The sequence below is a fragment of the Drosophila mojavensis genome, unplaced genomic scaffold (assembly GCF_018153725.1).
Source record: "Drosophila mojavensis isolate 15081-1352.22 unplaced genomic scaffold, ASM1815372v1 contig_136, whole genome shotgun sequence".
Lineage (NCBI taxonomy): Eukaryota > Metazoa > Arthropoda > Insecta > Diptera > Drosophilidae > Drosophila > Drosophila mojavensis.
Genome location: NW_025318667.1, coordinates 11,841,825 through 11,862,716, shown reverse-complemented (window position 1 = coordinate 11,862,716; position 20,892 = coordinate 11,841,825). Strand labels below are relative to the sequence as shown.

The 20,892-nt window shown below is 45.2% G+C and overlaps 5 protein-coding genes across 6 annotated transcripts; 3 read left to right on the top strand and 2 right to left on the bottom strand.

Annotated features, from left to right (window-relative positions):
• The first annotated feature begins 221 nt into the window (after positions 1–221).
• Positions 222–1,738, top strand: LOC6585247. Of its 2 annotated transcripts, none has more exons than XM_015161186.3 (3): positions 222–376; positions 991–1,403; positions 1,477–1,738. In XM_015161186.3, exons 2-3 carry the CDS (start codon positions 1,041–1,043, stop codon positions 1,597–1,599), a joined length of 486 nt encoding a protein of 161 aa, XP_015016672.1. In that variant the 5' UTR covers positions 222–376; positions 991–1,040; the 3' UTR covers positions 1,600–1,738. The 2 variants fall into 2 exon arrangements, with proteins under 2 accessions (XP_015016672.1, XP_002010880.1); XM_002010844.4 differs by having other exon boundaries at positions 370–457.
• Positions 1,739–2,436: 698 nt separating this feature from the next.
• On the top strand, positions 2,437–4,556 carry LOC6585246. Its single transcript, XM_002010843.4, has 2 exons — positions 2,437–2,615; positions 2,676–4,556. The coding sequence occupies exons 1-2, from the start codon at positions 2,566–2,568 to the stop codon at positions 4,267–4,269; spliced, it is 1,644 nt and encodes a 547-aa protein (XP_002010879.1). The 5' UTR covers positions 2,437–2,565; the 3' UTR covers positions 4,270–4,556.
• Positions 4,557–5,099: 543 nt separating this feature from the next.
• LOC26527818 (protein SREK1IP1) lies at positions 5,100–6,534 on the bottom strand. The gene is made up of 2 exons (XM_015161185.3): positions 6,297–6,534; positions 5,100–6,218 (listed from the first exon to the last, which is right to left on the bottom strand). The coding sequence occupies exons 1-2, from the start codon at positions 6,399–6,401 to the stop codon at positions 5,502–5,504; spliced, it is 822 nt and encodes a 273-aa protein (XP_015016671.1). The 5' UTR covers positions 6,402–6,534; the 3' UTR covers positions 5,100–5,501.
• A 493-nt stretch (positions 6,535–7,027) lies between these two features.
• Positions 7,028–12,346, top strand: LOC6585245 (AP-3 complex subunit beta-2). Its single transcript, XM_002010842.4, has 4 exons — positions 7,028–7,957; positions 8,032–8,923; positions 9,012–10,301; positions 10,366–12,346. The coding sequence occupies exons 1-4, from the start codon at positions 7,316–7,318 to the stop codon at positions 11,148–11,150; spliced, it is 3,609 nt and encodes a 1,202-aa protein (XP_002010878.1). The 5' UTR covers positions 7,028–7,315; the 3' UTR covers positions 11,151–12,346.
• A 1,630-nt stretch (positions 12,347–13,976) lies between these two features.
• LOC6585244 (uncharacterized protein CG3556) lies at positions 13,977–18,617 on the bottom strand. Its single transcript, XM_032732663.2, has 6 exons — positions 18,241–18,617; positions 15,742–17,210; positions 15,481–15,676; positions 15,199–15,276; positions 15,052–15,134; positions 13,977–14,971 (listed from the first exon to the last, which is right to left on the bottom strand). Exons 2-6 carry the CDS (start codon positions 17,156–17,158, stop codon positions 14,910–14,912), a joined length of 1,836 nt encoding a protein of 611 aa, XP_032588554.1. The 5' UTR covers positions 17,159–17,210; positions 18,241–18,617; the 3' UTR covers positions 13,977–14,909.
• Between the last annotated feature and the right edge of the window lie 2,275 nt (positions 18,618–20,892).

Here is a 20,892-nt window from a genome sequence, read left to right as displayed (position 1 = left end):
TACTACTAAGCCTACAGCAGCAATTATATATGTATATATGTATATACATATATATATATGTATATATTATATATATATGTATATGTATATATTGGCATTGATCGGTCCGCCAAATAAATATGTGCGCTTTCGATAAATTTGTAAAAACGTATCGATCAGCGGCTGTTGCGCTAAATTGTTCACATACCGCTCTTTAAACTTTGCTAACGTAATCAAGCATAGGTAATGACAGTATAACTTATAAAGATCAAAATACCGAAAAAAAATAAAAAACAAAACAAAACAAAAAACATCATAATAAAATGTACACAATTCAAAAACTCATTCATACACAAATAAATATCCGGGAAATCTAATTCCACTGTTAACCAACTACGTGAGTGTTATAGCGAATTTGAACTGTCCAATCGGGAATCCATCTATCAGTTAATTTGATATCCATCTAGTAAATATACAGGTTAGCTGGGAATAGCCACAAAAGCTGCTGATATGCAAAGATAAAGTCTGGCCCTATCCTACCGTCACTTATAGTCATACGATGGGCAAATTGAGTGCCCATTTAACAGTTGCACATTTCATTCTTCTGTGCTTGTGTACTTTCTTAAAAGAATTCTTAGAATTGCGCACACCAACACACGCGCATGTGCACATTGCGAGGGCGCATACGCACAAAGCACAACCGGGAGGAGCGTGCTTTTCATTGTTTAATAATATTTCTTGTAGATAGACGATATACATATAACTTGTAGATCGTGATAATTACATTAAATTGCGTGTATTTTGCAACAAATTTCAAGTCTCTACCCTTACGGAAGGACAGACGAAAAGTACAGAGCTAAATCGACCCAGCTCATTGACCCGATCAAGTATATATATTCTTAATGGTGTCTACCACACCTTCTTCTGCTTGCTACATTTAACAAAACCATTACATCCTGATTTCCCAAAAAATACATCATAATTAAGCTTATACATATATTCCTCTTCTAGATAAACAGTCAAATCGATCGCAAATCACGGCAACTGCAAACGTTTGCATAATGGAGCCAACTCTAACACCTTACTATATAGGCCTGGATAGATTTATCAAAGGACTCGCTCAGCTCGAGAACAATTCGATACACTTCCCGGCCAATGGGAGCTTAAGCAAAAACGAACACATGGACAACAATGCGAACATGGCTAGCAACGGTGAAATTCCAAATCGGCTGAAACCCAATAACTATGAAGTCAATATGCGCACTGATAATGAACTGCTTGTCTTCGAAATTGTCGATCCGAGTGAGATGACACAGGAGCAACTAGACTATGTCCAGAATTGTGATCTCTTTTCACCCGACATGATTCCGTCGACTTCTAGTAAGCGCCTGTACGAAAGGCAGGGAACGAGAACTATGAGCCAGGTAGCCCGATTGCTTTCAGTTCAATTCAGTTTCATATGATTATCTGAATTAATTTACACTTTGCTTTTTGCAGGTTGAGAACAATTGGGTGCCACCGCCCGCACCACCATTGCCTGTCTCTGAAGATTTCAATCTTTATACGGAAAATTTTCCACCACTGCCAGTGCCAAAGCGCAATGGGATGCGAAAACACTAACCAGGGATCCATTTATATAAAATACATAATTTTTCTATTTGGAGACGGTGAAAGTCACATGCGCACAGTTTCAGCATTAGGTTTCATCACGAAATTAGGGTACTTTTACATTCAAATATATTGGATCTGTCACTTTAAATTTAATTTTCTACACATTTTATATAGTCTTATAGTCTGTTTTTATAACAGTTCTGCCAGTAATTTCCGTACTTAAGAGAAAACCATGAAAATATGATAGCTAAAATGATAATAGTGCTATTGCATTGTAGCCATTACAATTAAAAAATTATGTAAGGAATAGTATTTTTATATACATATCCATTGTTATTATGAATAAAAACGCCTATAATCAATATTATTTTCACTCATTTAACTATAAGCCGCTCTTTCTCGCAATTCAAATAGCCGTTAATCATGAACTGTCAATCATTATAACGGGTCTTGAAACATTTGCTACTAAAAATGGCCATGTTTTTTTTTTACCGAAACAGAAATACTGCGAAAATACGGTAACAAGAAAAATGGTCACTTTGAGCTTACTCATAACTGCCACCTCGATAAGAACTCGGAATGCATCAACAAACCAATTTATAAATAAAAATAATATTTAATATTAACAAAACAATATGCTTTGATTTATTTTTTCAATTATTGTATTATTAAGTGCGATTTAAAGAAAGCTTTGGACTCTTATTATTATTTTGTTAAGAGTTTTAGAATAATAAATCTTTTTAGAATTTAAAATCTTGTCTTGAGTAATCCATATCATTTTGTTAATAAGAAAAAAACGTAAAAGAATGAATGCGTAAAAATCTCCAGCTTTGGCATAAAATTGCAACGTGTGGCAACCCTGGACTTACGATAGTAGGCGCTGCTGTGGAAATTTGGCTTTTGAGTCCAATCTGAACATTTTGAAGCATTAATTTCATTTGATAGAGAGCAGAGCTCAAAAGCAGTAAAATTCTAATGGATTTTGGACACGACAATAATCAGGACTTTTTCGAGAAACTGCACAGGTGAGTCGTGCCGTGTCGTGTCGAATGACTATCCAAATGCCTAATCTCTGTCCCTTGCAGCAATGATGGCCCACGTAATTTGCGCCAGATCTTTGAGGATGATGACAAACCGTTGCTAAACGAGTCCAGCAATCTGCGCTATCAGCCACAGTCGTCCACCAAGCAGCAGGAGCAGCAGAATGAACAACAGCAGCAGCAGCAGGAACAACAACAACAAACACAAGCACCGCAGCAACAACCAAAGCTCAAAGGAATGATTGCATCCATTTCGCGGAACAAGCGTGATATAATGACAGTCGACAGCTGGAACACGGTGGTGGCCAAGGTCGCGTATGGATTCAATGGCAGCGACAATGTGGGACGTGTGGGCGTTGCGCTCTCACGGAATGGAGCCGGCGCTGCCAAGCTGGTTGTGTATAAGAGCCGGACACAACTGCTGAGCACCCTGCTGCTGACTAAGTCGACACAGTCCTCGTCGCCGCGTATCGGGTCAGCCAATGTGATACTACGTGAATCGTATATGCAGTTCTACGACGATGAACAGCATTTCTGGAGCCTGCGCTTTGAGGTTGCCAAGGATGAGGAAGAGTTCACCGCTGCTTTAATGAAGCTTGGCCTGCCCATCGAGGAGTTGCGCATCGATGAGGCTGACAAATCAAGCAATGAACCGCCATCCGCATCTAATGCATTGCCTCAGTCGCAGTTGACGCCGTCGCTGAAGCAGATCTCCGAAACGTCAGGTTTACCTGCGAATCCAGAGGCATTGCCCAGAACCTACGACAGCGAAGGTGAATCACCACAGTCCACAGAGGACAGCGTTACCACACACCGGGCACGCTCCATTAAGAAATCTCAAAAGACGTTGCCAGGAAGGAGCACCACAGTGTCGCTGCCGAAGAAGCTAGAGCCGAATAAATCTCCAGCGACGCCCTCTAGCAAACTGGAGCTGTATCTGGATGAGCAACGGGCCACTGGTCATGCTATGGACAAGAAAATGGACACCATATTGCAGGCCATGTGCCGGCTGACAAGCAACAGCAATTTGCCATTGAAAGAGAGCAGCGGCGATTCGATGGTCCTCTCGATCGAGCATCAGGATTCGAGGAAACTGGACAGCATTCTGCAGGCGATGAGCCGGGTGGCCAACAACAACGGGATGCAACAGCTTAGCGAGAGTCTGGACACAACACGCGGCCTCACAGACAATGAGGATGAGCTGCTTGAGCTGGAACAGAAGCTGCTCGATTTCAAAAAGGAGAATCGTTCGCTTATGAAGAGCCTGCGGGCCAAAGAGCAAGCGCTCGCCGATCTGCGCGCCTCCACTTGTGCCCTCTGCGAGGAGCTGCTGGCCCAGAACAATGAGCTCAAACAACAGAATACTGCGCTCATTGCGGCCATGACCAAGCAGAGCAGCTCCAACTCCCTCACAGCCATCGTTCCCGCTGGCAATTCGGCATTCGCGGTCGCCGACTGCGAGAATTGCGAAAAGTACTTGGCAAAGATATCGGCGCTGGAGCGTCGCCTATCCACACTGCAGAGTGCTCTGCTCAATTATACGGCCAATGGTCAAATAGTGTCAGCAGCAGCAGCAACAACAACAACGAGCCTATCGACAGCACAGGCACCGCCCCAGGCTGCTCCACCCCCACTCTAGAGATTAAGGCATTTCCTCTTGACCAAAATGTTCTACTTCTTTGTATTATATTTACTGTATTACTAGCGCGCGTGCGTGGGTGAGTTCCTTGTGTATGTTATGTGTGAATGTGTATGTGTATGTGCACGCACGTTAAGTTAAGTGTTGTCTACATCAAATGTTAAATTATCATAGTTAGTGATTGACTCAAATGCTTAAGACCGTTTTCGATCAAATGCCTCACACATAAACCAAAAAAAATTGAATAAAATAAATAAATTTGGCTTGTAGTGTAATCGGCACATAAATCCCATATTTCCCGTTATTCGCGACTACTGCGTCAACTACAGTTTTCGTGATTATGAAATGCATTTAAGCAAGCTCTATGATAAGTTGAATTGTAAATAATTATAGCAGTCGCCGCTAACAGTCCTAAGCTCCCATTAAATAAATCTGGCTGACAATACAATCGTAAGACAAGTCTACATATCTATCACTCGGGTTAGTCAAAGTAAGGGAAGGTAGCGCGTGCGCATGACGTCACAATTGCCATGCTTTGCTTTGTGTAATTGCAATATGCAACTATGCGTGCTTACTGTTATTCGTGAGCATGTATGACGTTCATCCTTAAATATACTTGCAAGCAACTTAATATATGTATGTAGCTAATCGTAGCTGCAGATGAAGAGCAATGTAGCCTCAGTTGGGTATCCAAAACATCGTACCAGAAATACTTACCTCACAATTTAGACAGACTTCGACACTTATCCAATCGTACCTACATACATGCACGTCTCGATAAGCAGCAGCGCCCACAGTGATAAACAGTAAACAACATACTTATGTATATGTATGTATGTATATAAATTGATGTATTATTGAACAAATTTGTACAAACTAATTTGTTATATTTGCAAATCATAAATGACTTTCATTCAGGAGAGGATTGTCAACTAAAAACTAACACGAGTTCAAATGTGTCTCCATGCCTGTCTGTGTCTATGTGTGTGAGAGGATGTAGGTATATGTGTGTCTGTGTGAGTGGGCGTGTGGATTGGAAGGTCTGCTTTTGGTTGAGGAAGCGCAGGATAACTAAATTGGCTTCACAGATTCATCCATGCAATATGGTACTAATAACTCTAGCCTAAGTTGCTCTAATTTCTCATTTCTCAATTCTCATTTCTCGCTTCGTTTCATTTGTTTAGCCTTTTTAACTAAATGCCATTGCAAGTGCTTTGGGTAGTCATTGCTAGCTAGTAGGTGCTGCTATCGCTTAGACTGCTGAGGTAACTGCTGGCGCCTGCTGCACTGCCAGCGCCGCCAGTGCCGGCTCCGGCATTGGCGCTAGTGCGATGCCTCTTGCGCTTGGACTTGGATTTTTTGCGACGCAGCGCTGTTGTCTCAGCTTTCCGTTTGTATTTGCCTTGGCGTTTCTTTTTACGCCCATACTCGTCCGATTCGCTGGTGCTGGACTCTTCGTTGTCGCTGGAATCCGATTCCGTGTCGCTAGATGAATCGCTTGTCGATTCGCTGTCCGACGATGAGGTTGATGAGGTGCTGGATGAGTTGCTGCTGCTGGTGCTGGCAGCCCGACGACGCTTCGATTTTTTGCTGGTGCGTTGCTTCTTCTGCTTTTTAGACACATCTGATGATTTACTGTTAGCTTTAATCTTTGACTCCTTGTGCTTCTTGCTCTTTCTCTTGCGTTTCTTGTGCCGTTCCGCTTTCGAGTGTTTCGATGCGACTGTTTTGCTGCTGCTGCTGCGTTTGCTACTGCTGGTGTGTTTGTTGCCGCCGCTGCTACTGCTGTTTTTCTTATCTGGCTTGGTTGCCTCTGCTGCAACTGGTTCAATATCGCCCTCGGCTTTCAGCTCCTGGGCCCGCAGCTCGGTCAACGGCGTTAAATAATCGAGCTCCGAGTCAGAGCTGGTGCTTTCCACATCGAGCAGTATCTCCTTGTTGGGATCAACCTAGGCGATGGGCGGAAATTGTTATGCTCTGGCCTTGTCTACTTGTCATTTTGCCAGTGCATAGCGGCTTTTGCTTACCTTGAGAAAATTGCGGCATTGGTAGGTCAGGTGACCCGCGTAGCCGCACTTCTTGCATGCCGCTCGCAACGTATCTTTATTGGAATTAGCTAGCGGAAAGTTCATCTCGCTTGCCGTTCTTGTTTATTTCTCCTTTTTCAATTTTGCTTGGCCATTAATTAACGTGATTGCGGCTCTCGCGTTTAGTTTGATCTGTCTTAGCTACCACACGGCGGCTGTTGTTGTTGTTCAGCTTGTATCGATACAGCTATCGATAAGCGCGCGATAGCCATAAACGGGACAGGCCACAGCAAGTCGTTCTCACTGGCAGCGTTACAGGAACCGACCTGTTTGCATTCGCAGTGCAATTGAATGAAGATGTCAATGAAGTGATTTTCTTTAAAAAAGTGCGGTAAAATAATATTTTTCAAAATTTCAAGTTTATTGAAAAATAAAAGATTGATTTTATGGAATTATATACTGACTCTCTGGTAGTAAAGCTAAATAAATGGCTTGACATATATCAATGAAATTGCTATGGCTAACAAAAAGATGTGTTTCTGTTCACTCAATATGCGATTTTTAGCGGCAATAATTTGATAAAGTGCATTTTCAATATGTATTGAACACGCTCATCGATACATGGCATTAATGCATTTTCGCATTTACTCTTTTCGATTAACAAATGTATTGATTATTTTTGCAATAGTAAACAATGCATTCAATCGAATCGATTGCCATCGATAGTGTTATTGTACTCGTGGACACTTGCCTATCGAGTAGTAAAACAAATTTTGCAGTGCAAGTGTGTCCAGTGTACGTCAGATATGTCAGAGTATTGGCAATTGTTATAAACGAATTCGCCGTGCGTTGTCAACTGGAGTGTAGCAAAGTGCCAGAAGGTTTCCGACAAAAAGCTTTCACCTCTTTTTACACGTTCTCACTCACACACACACAATACACAATACAGAACAAACACTCACTGCACAAAGTAAAACAATATTTGCAACAACAATTGAATTGGGAAACCCCCCAGCAAGATGCAACAGAACTCGGCCAGCAATCCGTTTTCGGTGGCTGCCTATGGCGACCGACCCCAAATGGGGCTGGACGTGGAGTTCGGAGCGGATCCGGCCAGCGGTGCAGCGTTCTTCCAAAGCGATGGCCGTAAACACGACGATCTCAAGCAGATGCTTGATAGCAACAAGGATGGCCTTAAGCTGGAGGCGATGAAGCGCATCATAGGCATGATTGCGCGGGGCCGAGATGCCAGCGATCTGTTCCCGGCTGTCGTCAAGAATGTTGTCTCCAAGAACATTGAGGTAAAGAAGCTGGTGTATGTGTACTTGGTGCGCTATGCGGAGGAGCAACAGGATTTGGCGCTGCTCTCCATATCGACATTTCAGCGTGCACTCAAAGATCCCAATCAGCTAATACGTGCGTCCGCCTTGCGTGTGCTCTCTTCCATACGGGTCAGCATGATTGTGCCCATCGTAATGCTGGCAATCCGCGACAGCGCCGCGGATCTCAGTCCCTATGTGCGCAAGACGGCGGCGCATGCCATACCCAAGCTCTATTCGCTGGATGCTGACCAAAAGGATGAGCTGGTCACGGTGATTGAGAAGCTGCTCTCAGATCGCACCACCCTGGTTGTGGGCTCCGCAGTGATGGCCTTCGATGAGGTAGAGGCTTCGATATGCTATTCGAATATTGTCATGCCATTGATGAGGGTTTCTTTTGTTTGATTCTGATTCAGGTTTGTCCGGAACGCGTGGATCTGATACACAAAAACTACCGCAAGCTGTGCAATCTGCTTGTCGATGTGGATGAATGGGGTCAGGTGATTATCATCAATATGCTGACTCGCTATGCGCGCACACAGTTTGTGGATCCCAATGCGGACGAGGAGCACGGCCAGGGCGAATCCCTCGATGCCGATGCGCCGGCCAATGAGCGATTCTATGACGAATCCTCAAGTTCCAGCAGCGATGAGGAGGCCAGCAGCGATGACGAGGCACCAGGCCAGACCAAAGCCAAGTCCAGCAAGTCAAGCAGCAGCAACAACAACAACAACAATGGCAAGGACAAGGACAAGGTTAAGGATAAGGAGAAAGACAACGACAACAACTGCAGCAACAGCAGTAGCAACAACGGCTACCACATCGATCTCGACCATCGGCTGCTGTTGCGCCAGACCAAGCCGCTGCTGCAGTCGCGCAACGCCTCCGTTGTGATGGCCGTCGCCCAGCTGTATCACCACGTGGCGCCCCGCAACGAGGTGCAGCTGATAGCCAAGGCACTCATCCGTCTATTGCGATCGCACAAGGAGGTGCAGAGCGTGGTGCTCAATTGCATTGCATCGATGTCGGCGCGTCGCAAAGCGATCTTCGAGCCGCATCTGAAATCGTTCTTTGTGCGCACCAGCGACCCAACGCACCTCAAACTACTCAAACTGGACATACTCACCAATCTGGCGTCTGCCTCGAGCATATCGCTCATCTTGCGTGAATTCCAAACCTACATCTCCAGCAATGATCGGCCCTTTGTGGCGGCCACCATTCAGGCCATTGGACGCTGTGCGGCGAGCATCAAGGCTGTCACCGAGACCTGCCTGAGCGGCCTCGTCCATTTGCTGTCGAATCACGATGGTGAGCTATAGATGATTCAATTATGTATACATACGTGTATTCGAATGCTTAATTCCTAAATCTTAACTCTACTCGAATCTCAAATTAGAGCACGTGGTCGCCGAGAGTGTGGTGGTCATCAAGAAGCTGCTGCAGAGCAAGGCCGCCGAGCACTATGAGATTATCACCCAGATGGCCAAGCTGATTGACTACATCAATGTGGCAGCCGCCCGGGCAGCCATCATCTGGCTAATTGGCGAATACAATGAGAAGGTGCCGTTGATAGCGCCCGATGTGCTGCGCAAGATGGCCAAATCGTTTGTGGACGAGCAGGATGTGGTCAAGCTGCAGGTGCTCAATCTGGGCGTCAAACTATATCTCACCAATCCGGAGCAGACCTCGTTGCTGTGCCAGTACGTCTTTACGCTGGCCCGCTACGACACCAACTACGATGTGCGCGATCGCGCGCGCTTCTTGCGCCAGTTCATCTTCCCCGCCAGCGGCGGCAGCACCGTGCTCTCCCAGCATGCACGGGAGATATTCCTGGCCGCGAAGCCGGCCCCTGTGCCGGAGAGCAAGTATCGCGATGGCAATCTCTATCAGCTGGGCTCGCTCTCTCACTATTTGAATATGCAGGCAACGGGCTACAAGGAGCTGCCTCCCTTCCCCGCTGTGGCGCCCGATTCGAGTGTGCGCAACATCGCTGGCTATATGCAGGAGAAGCTGCCCGGCGAGAGCCCGGCGCGCAGCAAATCCTCGTCGCAGGGCGCTGCCAAGGGGACGGGCGACAAGGGCTTCCTATCCGAATCAGAGAAGTCATCCGCATACACTGGCACCAGTGGCAGCAGCAGCGGCAGCAGCGGCTCCTCTGGCAGCGACGCCACCTCCGGCAGCGACAGCGAGCCGGAGCAGGGGGCGACGCAGCCGGCGAAGGCCGCTCGGGTCCAAGCACAAAGCAAGGCCACCAAGGCGCCCGTTGCTAGTGGCCAGCTGATCGATGGCATCAACAATAGCAGCAGCAGCAGCAGCAGCAACCCGATCGATCCGCTCGCTGTGGCTGCCGCTGCCGCCGCCGCTGCTTCCTCAACGGGCAACAACAACAACAACAATGCAGTCGCCAACTCGGGCACCTCCGACAGCGGCGAATCGTCGTTCTACAGCGGCAGCAGCAGTGACGAATCCGACAGCGACTCGGCCAGCGACAACGAGCAGCAACAGCAGCAGCAGTCGCAGTCGCAGTCGCAGTCGCAGTCAAAGAATGCTTCATCCGCCGATCAGAAGCAGGAGCCGCAGTCGCAATCGTCAGCTAAAACCAATTTGGATCTGCTGCTCGATCTGGATGATATACCGCCCATTGGGCCAGTGATGACGCCCTCGCTAGGTGGCTTCCTCACACCAGGTGAGATCTGCTCTCTCTGTCTCGCTTGAGAGATTTGCTCAGCTATTCATGTATCCATTTGCAGGCACTCCCATGCTGCCCGGCCAGGCTGCACTGCAGCCGGTGCAGGCGAGCAATCGCATCGAGCTGGTTGGCCCCTCGCACACGGAGTTCAAGCACAAGGAGCTGCTGAACAAGGTGAGCGGCCATGGGCTGCAGCTGTCGTATCGCTTTACACGTGCGCCGCATCTATATTCGGCGGCCATGTGCTCCATTGAGCTGCAGTTCCAGAATCGCAGCGACCAGGTGCTGACCAACATAAGAATGGGCCAGCAACAGTTGCCGCCGGGCATGCAGCTCAGCGAGTTTGCGCCGATCGCACAGCTGCAGCCGGAGCAGCTGGCCAGCGGCATTCTGGGCGTCGATTTCAACGACACAACGCACGCCATTGACTTCGAGCTCATCTCCAGCGGCGGCTGTGCACGGGTGCAGCTAAAGCCGCCGGTTGGCGAGCTGGTGCGCTCTGTGCAGATCAGCGAGAGCTTTCACAAGGAGGAGCGCGCCAAGCTGCGCGGCATGAACGAGCACCAGTGCGAGCTGCGCGGCGTGCAGCGGGACCTAACCGATCTGCTGACGCTCAAGCAAAAGGTCTACGAGTGCATCAATGTCGCCCACACGTACAGCTCGGCCAGCAATCAGCTCCATTGCTTTGCCGGCCAAACGCTGAGCTCCAAGAGTCTCGTGCTGCTCACGCTGCAATGGCAAACGGACGAGGCGCTCACGCTGCTGGTCAACTGCGAGAAGATGGTGATCGGATCGATGGTGCTCAACGAGCTGCGCAATGCGCTGCAGCAGAGCTTTGTCATGTGAATTGCGATGGCTGTATGGATGGTTATATGTATATCTATATTCTATATATGATGCAGTCACATTTAGCCAGGGCAACACGAGATGGTTTCTTATGGTCACATGGAAGAAAGTCGCCGCACTATGTAAAGCTAAGCAGAACAAAAACGATATAACATACTAAACCTATATACATATACATAGACATATAGGGATATATGTCCATATACTAGCCTAGATTAAGCCAGATGCGATTCCATGCAACTTAAATGAATGTAAAAGCTAAGCAACAATTTATATAGTCTCATCTGTATCTCTGTGTGTGGGTGTGTATGTATATCTACATATATATATATATACATATGTGTGTGTGTGTGTGTGTGTATGTATATATAATCTGTAACTACACTAAGTATCCTACATGTATATGTATGTATGTATGCATGTGCACTCTAGCAATCGTGTTTGATGTTGTAACTCTGTTGCCTTCGTGCTCTATGCGGCCTTTCTCAAATCGTAGCATAACATAGAAGTTCTCTCTATATAGATATATGTATGTATTGATGAATATATATTTATATGTGTATATATTCATATGTATATACGTAATATATATATATATATATTTGTCTAAGTGTCGTAATGTTAACTGAATTGTTGCCTCTTCAAATTTACTTTATTGAAAATGATTTTTGCTTATATATGTATATATATACATATTTATATATATATGATATATGATATATATACACATCATGTACATGGCCTTTTGAGCATTTAGAAAGAGAAAGAGAGAGAAATAGATGGAGAGAGCAGAAATGCTTAAGCTTGCGCTTTTGTTTTATATATATATATATACATATATATATATATAAATCGATTGTAAGACTATTTTCATGCCAGCCAATGTTTAGCAGTTGATAAACTCTATATCTATATAATTGCATATGTGTATATGTATTGCAGGAGCTTAGCTCCAATCTGAACGACAATTATAACCCATTTATCTAAATGTCTATTTTGAAAGATTCAATATTGCGCCGCGCTATAACTAAGCCGTTTCCTACGCCAACTTTTCAAGCTCCCCCCATTTTAATACTAGCTAAATCTTATTCATATTAAAGAGATATACATATATATATACATGCATATATATGTATATCAAAGATTTTTCGAGGCATCTTTGTTGTTCCATTCGAATAAATACTTTTTTTTTTATATATATATACATATATTCAATAAGCGATTCGCGTTTCCAAACTAATGAAAATCCAATTACAAATTATATGTTTATTATTATTATTATATATTATATGCTTTTAAAAATTACGCTAAATGAACAAAAATCTATTGAAATAAACGGAATGTTTTAAAAAACAAAAATTGAATATTTTTAAGACTTATTTTTCCTCTATTGAGAGTTTTGTTTATACTCACTCAGGCGGACAAAAGATATTGGCTTTGAGCATAGGTCGTTTCAGTATACATTTGGTTCCAGAAATTTAGAAATGATATGGTAAGATCTATATATTTATAACGATTAATGGCTTTCGAATGATAAAGTTTTGTAATATGAAAACTTTTAAATTTAAAACAATTTTCTATTTCAGTTATATTTTTTTCGAAATGCAATATTAGGTTGATCATCTAGTAGACATCTGGAAGCAAAACAATCGTAACAGTTATGCAATCTTCGTCTTAATACATCCCGCACCCAGTTCCAGTTCTAAAATCTGTCTAAAGTTCAACTCAAAATAAAACAAACTCATGTTTTTTTTGCTTTTTCTAATTTATTGTGATTTTTGAGTTTTTTTTTCATCGTTTTGTTGTTGTTTCTGCTTGTTTTTCGTTTTTGCTTTGATTTGCACAATTAAAAAGCTCAATTTCATGCTTATAATATAAACCATTAAGATTTTAGTTAGCTAGATTAGTTGTTGCACAGCTGCACTTAAAAATTTGTTTGTTTTTTGGTTAGGTTTAGGTTTGTAGGTTTGCGTTTGGAGGTTAAGTTTAACTGTATTTCTTCAAATCTAACGAAATGAATGGGCAACTGAGTGTTAGAGAGAGGGAGGGAGAAAGAGGTTGTGTTGAGTAGATGAATGAACTGCTTGCTGTGTGGGTGGTAGACTAACTGCTATTCCAACTGAACTGCTTTGCCATCTGAACTGCTTACTGTCGGCTATTGGGCGCTAAATTTGAATTTCTTTTGCTCGCTTGCGATTAGTTAGAGATTTGAATAGGTATTTTTAATTGGATAAATTGTGGTTATGTGAGCTTTGAAAGAAGAGTCAAATGAATCTTAAAGGATGGAGAATCAGTGTGACCTTATGTGTGATTGGATAGAATGTCGATGAGTTAGTTAATAGCGGGGATTATTATGTCGATGTTGGTATTTGGCCTTGAATGAGCAATGCATATGAATATATAGATTAGGCATATATTTATATATATAAGTTTATGTGTAGGATAGGTAGGCATATGAGCATGGATAGCGTTAAGTGTTGCGTTGTTCTTTAAAGTATTCGTTAAATGAAGTTTCGTTCAGTTGTCGTATATAGTATTCATATATCATATATCATGTGTATATATATGTATACTTATACTATATTTATATATGTATGCATATATGTATATAGATATAGTATAATAATCCGGACATTGTTTTCATATTTCATATAAAACTAGTTTGTTTTTTTACGTATATATATATATATAGTTATATATATATATGTATGTATATATATTATTTATGTATGTATATGCAGGTATTTTTTTTTTATATATATTTATGCACACATACACATATGCTGTATGGTTGTATGTAATGTATATGTTTTTTATATATATGTATATATATTTATTTATATATATGTATGTCTAGGGATGATTTTCAATCACTTATTGTTACTTACGGTGTTTTGTATAATGTATGCTTTGCTTGGACTGACCGGACGCTTTGAGTTTTTGAGCTTTCTTCTAAGCGATTCTCATATTAGCATTTGCTTTCTCTTTCTTGCTTACTGTTGATAACATATAAAGCATGTTGTGTATGTGTGTGTGTGTGTGTGTGTGTGTGTGTATGTGTGTTTCATTTAAATGTAACATCAATAAAGCACCAGACGCTTAACTCTCAGCTCTAACTAACCTCACTTTAAGAGCGACAGAGAGAGACAAATAAAATTGTCTATTGCTTTCCTTGACATTATTTGCATGTGTATGTGCATGTGTGTGTGTTGGATGCATTTGAAAAAAAAATAAATAAACGAATTATCTATGTATAAATGTGTGTGCCGTTTGGAGTTTTTCGTTAGCCTTACTTTTTTCAGTATTTTGCAGTATCTTTGTAGTATTTTTGTTGCTTTTGTTCAGATCTAAACTTATTTTGAAGCTAGGGCATATTTGTATATGTATGTCTGTATATATATGTGTGTAGGTGATTGTGTGAGGGGGCGGGGGGTAGGTTAATGTAGTTTTGATTACGCCATTATTATTCAGTTATATGTATGTATATATGTATATATAATGCTTGCATATAATGCTATATATACTCGCGTGTATTTCTTTGATATACGTACATATATATATATATATATATATTATATATGTATATACATACGTATATAGAGAACTATACACATAATGCATAGATGCAGAAAGTGTTATAGTTGCTGCTGCTGCTCTTGTTGTTGTTGTTGTTGTAGTTATACATCCTTGGAGTATCCTGCTAGTTAGTGGCTTAACTTTAGTTTTTAGGGACTAAGGCCGGCAAATCATGTCGCGTGCTTAAAGTTTCTTATACCAATACAGATAATGCTCGCCATCCTCGACCATTAGCTCATCGACACCTAATCGGCAGTAAAGAGATATCGATTATTATATATAGACAACCGATATATGTAGATATATGTATGTCTGTGCTACCCACCAACAGGCGCAATAAGCTGATTCCCAGGCGTATTATTTGGATCGGGTAGTTCGGGCAATCTGTAGAGCAGCCAATAGTGATATCTAGATGTGGATAAATATGGATTAGTGCTATATATAATCTCTTATATTGTATAGTGAGACTTACCCTCGCGGCTCCTCGTTCTTGCCATAGAGCGTGTGCACATAATGCCCATTAGGCCACTCGCGCGCCTCAAAAATGAATCTGCAGAGGGAACAATAGAGAGTTTAGAGAGGTATACATACATATATGTGGGTAGTGTAGATAATGCATTGTAGATCTATCGATTCGAACTGGAACTATCTAGCCTGTTAATTTCTGACTAAATATGCTACTCCATATTTATAGAAATGGCGTTTGGGATCTGGCTCAGATCATGTTAGCCCCATGAATAGAGTTGGTCCTAACCTTGGATCCATTTCGGCTGCCTGTGTCATGGCCTTGAAGAAGCTCGTGTTCTTTGGCGAGACGAGGGAGAGGGAGAAGGCCTCAGTCACATTGGAGCCCACCCAGAGGGTGTAGGTGTACGAGATGTTCTTGGCGTCGGACTCCTCGGCCGAGGAGCTCAATCCGAAGGGCAACGCCAGCTTTGGTTCACCATTCTCTGCACAACGGGAAATATGTTAGTATGGGCTGGCAAAGGAATCCAGGTGACTGGATTGGGCTCACCTGTGGGATCGCTGCTCTCGCGTATGACATGGTCGCATTGGAGTGCGCGCACTGCGCCCAATCCCTTCCAGCCGAGTGCCAGGATGATGTCGGCGGTGAGGCCGACGCCAATGTCCGGCTCCTGGCCGTCCTGGAGCGGCTCCTCGCTCCAGCCGCCGTCGGCGCGCTGCCTGCTCAGTATGTACCGTGAGGCAGCCGTGCGATTCCAGTGGCCGGCCGGATCGTACTCCAGATCCTGGAGCGCCTGCATGGCCAGCGCTGTGCTGCGCAGCGAGCCGAAGCTGCCGCGCTGATCCTGCAGGCTGGCCAGGCCGCGGGCCGGCCGGCGCACAAAGTGCTGCAGGTGGCGATGGCGATGGTCGGTCACGATGCAGCGCAGCGCCAGAATCACCATCGCAATGGCATCCACGCTCTGGTCCGTCACGCCGCTGGCTATGTCCAGGAGGCGGCGTATTTGGCGCTTGCGCACATGCGCCGCCGAGCTGCAGGCGGAGAGGGTGGTCAGAGCGAACTCGATGTCCTGGGCGGGCTCGTGATGCTGCAGCGTGGCCACCAGATCGTGTCCATGGAAATGCTTGGGATCCTTGCACAGAGAGCCCAGGGCGAGCACATACCGAGCCAGCTTGTCCAGATTGAGCGGCTTGGGCAGCGTATGGTGGCGATCAAGCATGGCCAGGATCTCGATTTCCATCTCCTTCACGGAGAGCATGTCCTCCAGCTCCTGTATCACCTGCAGGTGGGCATCGGCACTCTCATTGGGATCCCGGCCGCCAGAGAGCTCCTTGGCCAGGATCACCACGTGCGTGTCGTTGCCCCAGCCATAGTCCGAGGCGCGTTTCTCCTTCAGCCAATCCAAGGCTCGCAAAATCGCCTCCTGCTCGCCTTTGTTGGGCGTGGCCGAGCCAATTATCTCGTGCGGCGGTGCTGCTGCAGTCGCAGTCGCCGTCGCAGTCGCAGTCGCTGCTGACTCTGCCGTGCCGTTGCCATTGCCTGTGGGCGGCAGCGCTGCAACAGCGACGCCGACGCTGGACGTGGTCTCCTGCTGCTGCTGCTGCTCAATGGCGGCCAGCGTAGCGGCAGCGCTGCTAGTTGTTGTTGTTGTTGTTGTCACTGCTGTCGCTGCGCTGCTGCTGCTGCTGCTGGTGCTGCTGCTGGTGCTGCTGCTAGTGCTGCTGTTGTTGCTGTTGCTGCTCTGCTCAGCGCTGGCATCGCTGCTGTTGCTGTTGCCGCTGCCGGTGCTAACGGTTAAGTTGTCGTAGTCAGCGGCCAGCGGCTGCTGCGGCGGCGGTGCAGCTGTGCTTGAACTAAGGCTGGGACTGCCCAGCACGCCGGCTTCGACAGCGGGCAGCGTTGCGTTCTCAGTCAGCGTCAGCGCCGGCAGCGCGATGAGCAGCAACAGCAGCGGCAGTGAGTGCATCTTTGTTGTTGTTGTTGTTGTTGGTATTCCTTTTATGATTATGCTCAGTCAGCTGTAAAAAGAGAGAGGAAGAGATAGAGAGAGAGATAGAATAAGCAGAGTGAAGCAAAAGGCAAAAGTCAGCAAGCAGGAAGATGTAAAGGCTGCGGGCGAAGAGAGGCGGAGCGGGGCCAGTGCGCAGGCAATGGCGGCAATGGAGGCGTTGCCTTGAACTGAATTCTCTGCACACTCACACACACACACACACACATAGACGCACACATACATGGACATATTGCATATTACATTTTTGCTAGCGTCATGCAATTATCGATAATTATAAGCTAAGATCGATATGCCGTCCCTTGCCCACACTCTTCTGTGTCGGTGTGTGTGTGTGCCTGTGTGTGTGTGTGTGTGTGTGTGTGTGTGTGTCAATTAGTCATCATAAAACTAGACAAAAAGTTGCCAAGCAGCAAGGCGCGCGACACACACAAAGGAAACCAGGCTCTATGTGGGTGTATGCATGAATGGGTGTGTGTGCGTGTATGTGTGCATGGGAGAGGCAGAGGCAGAGAGCGCGGGCTGGGCTTGGCGCTGTATGAGCAATAAAAGTTAATTAAGTGGCAACAAAAGTGTTGTGCTGCCGCTTACATAATGCAATAAATACGGCAAGGATGTGCCATGAGCAGCAGTCACAAGCAGAAGCAAAAATTGTTTTTAATCAAATTAATGACACAAAGCAGCAGCAGCAATAATAGCAGCCAGCAACAACAAAACAAATAAAGCTGCTGCTGCTGCTGCTGCTGCTGCTGCTACTGCTAGGTGCCGGAAAGTCTGCAATGACAACGGCAACACTGGCGCCTGCTGTGCGCGCTTGCAGGACAGCAACACTGGCGCCCCCCGCCTGTTGTTGCTGTTGTTCATGTTTTCGCGTAATTAACTGCACTTTTTGAACATTCACGCTCATGCCGATTCGCACTCTCTCTCGCCCTCTCCATCGCTCACTCTCTCGTTCTCTCTCTCTCTCCCTCTCTTTCTCTCTTATGACACTTGCTCAACTTTAACTTCATTATGCTGCCTGCTGCCTGCTGTCGACTTACCTGCTGCGTCTTTGTCACTCCCTTTCTCACTCTCTGCTCGGGCTGTCGCTCTCGTGCTCGGTCGCTTTGCGCTTTGTGTGTTTGTCGTCTATTATCCGTTATTGCTATTGCTATTGTTGTTGTTGCTTTTGCTGCGTTTTGTGGCCTCTCGTTGTTGTTGCTGTCGTTGTTGTTGTTGTCTTGTCTTGTTATTGCTGCTTCTGCTGCTGCTGCCACTGATGTCTATTGATTTTTTATGCCAGGACTAGGCGACGTTTGTTTAACTCTGTTCAAATATTAGTTGTTGTGACTGTAGTTGTGCGCGCACACACATTGGCTCGCACAATCAATAAATTATGAATGGCTAATTCTTGTTGTTGTTGCTCTTGCTTTTGTTTTATATAATCGCAGGACACTATGTGTTATATCTATCTACATATATGTATGCACACATATATAATGTATTAGATATATATATGTATATATTTGTGAGTGGGCTTCTTCTATAATTGCTAATAACGGTCTGAAGTAACGGAACTTTGTGCTGTTAGCAGCATATCGGCTGCCTGCTCTCAGCTACACGCACACGCACACCCACACACTGGGACACGGACACGCACACGGACACTGACTCACACAGCTGTTCGTTGCAAAAGTAACGGCACTGAAGCTGCGTTTATTTCGCGATTCCAATTGGTTGTCTAACAATTGTTGTTGTTGTTTTCGATGCTTCTTCTGCTGCTACAGTTGATCTTGTTGTTATTGTATTGTAGCTAGCTAAACGCTGGCATTGCTGTTTAGTTACTTTAGCTGTTGTTGTTGTTGTTATTGTTGTTATTTTTGTCTGCCCTGACAGTTGTTCAATCAAGTTGTTGTGGCGGTTGCCGTCCGCTCTCGACTGACTCTTTATAAGATAGGCACTGCACGCACGGCTAACAAAATAATACAAAAAAAAAAAAAAAAAACATGTCTGTACGTGCAGTGCTGCCACTATTCATAAGGCTACGTGCAGGATATACGCGCGATATGGCAGCTCGCTTGAGGCTAATTTCAGTCAGGTTGCACAGCGATTCGAATTAGGTGTGTGTCAAGGCTAAGGCATGTCTGTGCTACGTATGTGGAACTCAACAAAGCAGGTTTCAGCTGTGCTGCATATTTCGCATATTCGAATTGGGTGTGTGTCAGCGCTAAAATTTAGTTATGATTAACAGAAGGAGTAGGAGCGTGTGGCGTTGCAAAGGCTTTTGCGTGATGACATGAACAGAGGCAATGCATTTAACAGCTTCGTAAAGCATGTCACTTTCGTTAGCCTAGCGCGTTTTCGAATCGGGTGTGAGTCTGAACTAAGGTTAAGGCTTTAGTGTGACAAGGATGGAGGCACCTGGCGTTAGGTATCTGTACCTCAGATGAAGGAAGATTGGCTTTCAGTGTAACAAAGGAAGGAAGGTGCTAATACTTGATAAAGGTGTTGCATGTAATAAGCATTGGCTGCCTGTCCAGGCAATATGATGGGCCGTCAGGCGTGTCAGCGGTGTGTGTCTTGGCTTCGGTTCAATTTGTTTCAATTTTTCTATATGGATAAATCAATCAATCAAAACGCTTTCTGCAATAGAATTTGTTTAAGATGTGCGCTCATCGCTACTTTTAATTTTCATTTATTTATTTGTTTTTGTATATTTACTAAAGCTTGGGTCAATACGTGAGACGGATATTCCGCAGTTGTCGCAATTAGGATAAGGTGTGTGTCCATACTAAATGAGACACGCTTCTGCTGCTTAAGCTGTCGTGTGAAGAGGATAGGCTGTCAATCCAGTCAGCTAGGGTGTGTGTCCAAGCTAAGCTTCAAACGATATCTGAAATTCTAATTAGCTTCTTGTTTGCAATTATTAAATGAGAATTGAAAGCTTTTGAGTAATCAAGTTTGTTGAGAAAAACGTAAATGCACAAAGTTTGGCCTTTGGCCAGCCTCGGCTTCTGCCTTAATCTTTGCCTTTACAAATTTGTTGTTGTTTTCTGTTGCCTGCTGCTGCTGCGTCAGTTGTTGCCGCTGTCGCATCGCCTGTTGTAATTTGATATAGTTTTGTGTTGTGTCCGCCGACAACAATCAACAGCAGCAATAGCAGCAACAACAACAATAACAGAAAATGCCGCCAAACCGCCGACGTTGAGGCCAAATGGTCGACAATGGCATTTGTTGCTGTTTCGTGGACCAGGACGAGCCAGGACGAGAGGAGAGGGCGAGCCAGGACTTGCGGATTGCTGAAGCTGATGATTGCCTATCGTTTTCCTCGAGCAATTAAAAGAACAAGCAACCGTATCGCTTACCACTATGAAATCTATATGAGCGCAGCCGTAGCCGGGGCACTGAGGGGCGTGCGGCGGGACGGGGCGTGGCGAAACAAAAGCCAAGGGGAAGTCGAAGCCGTTGATGAAGCTGCGCCAACAGATCTCTCAGTTCGCTCAGCTCGCATTGTGCAGTTATGACAGGCGTCCCCCTCGCTGCTGTCGGCGCAGATGAAAGGACGACGGCAGCGCAAGCTTTTGTCGCTGATCCTGGCCGCGGCAGCTGCCGATCAAACGGCCACGGCCGGCCGAGCACCTTGCCTTGCCCCCAACCCTCATCCTGGTGCTGCTGCTGCTGCTGCTGCTGCTGCTCCTCCCGCACACCTTCGC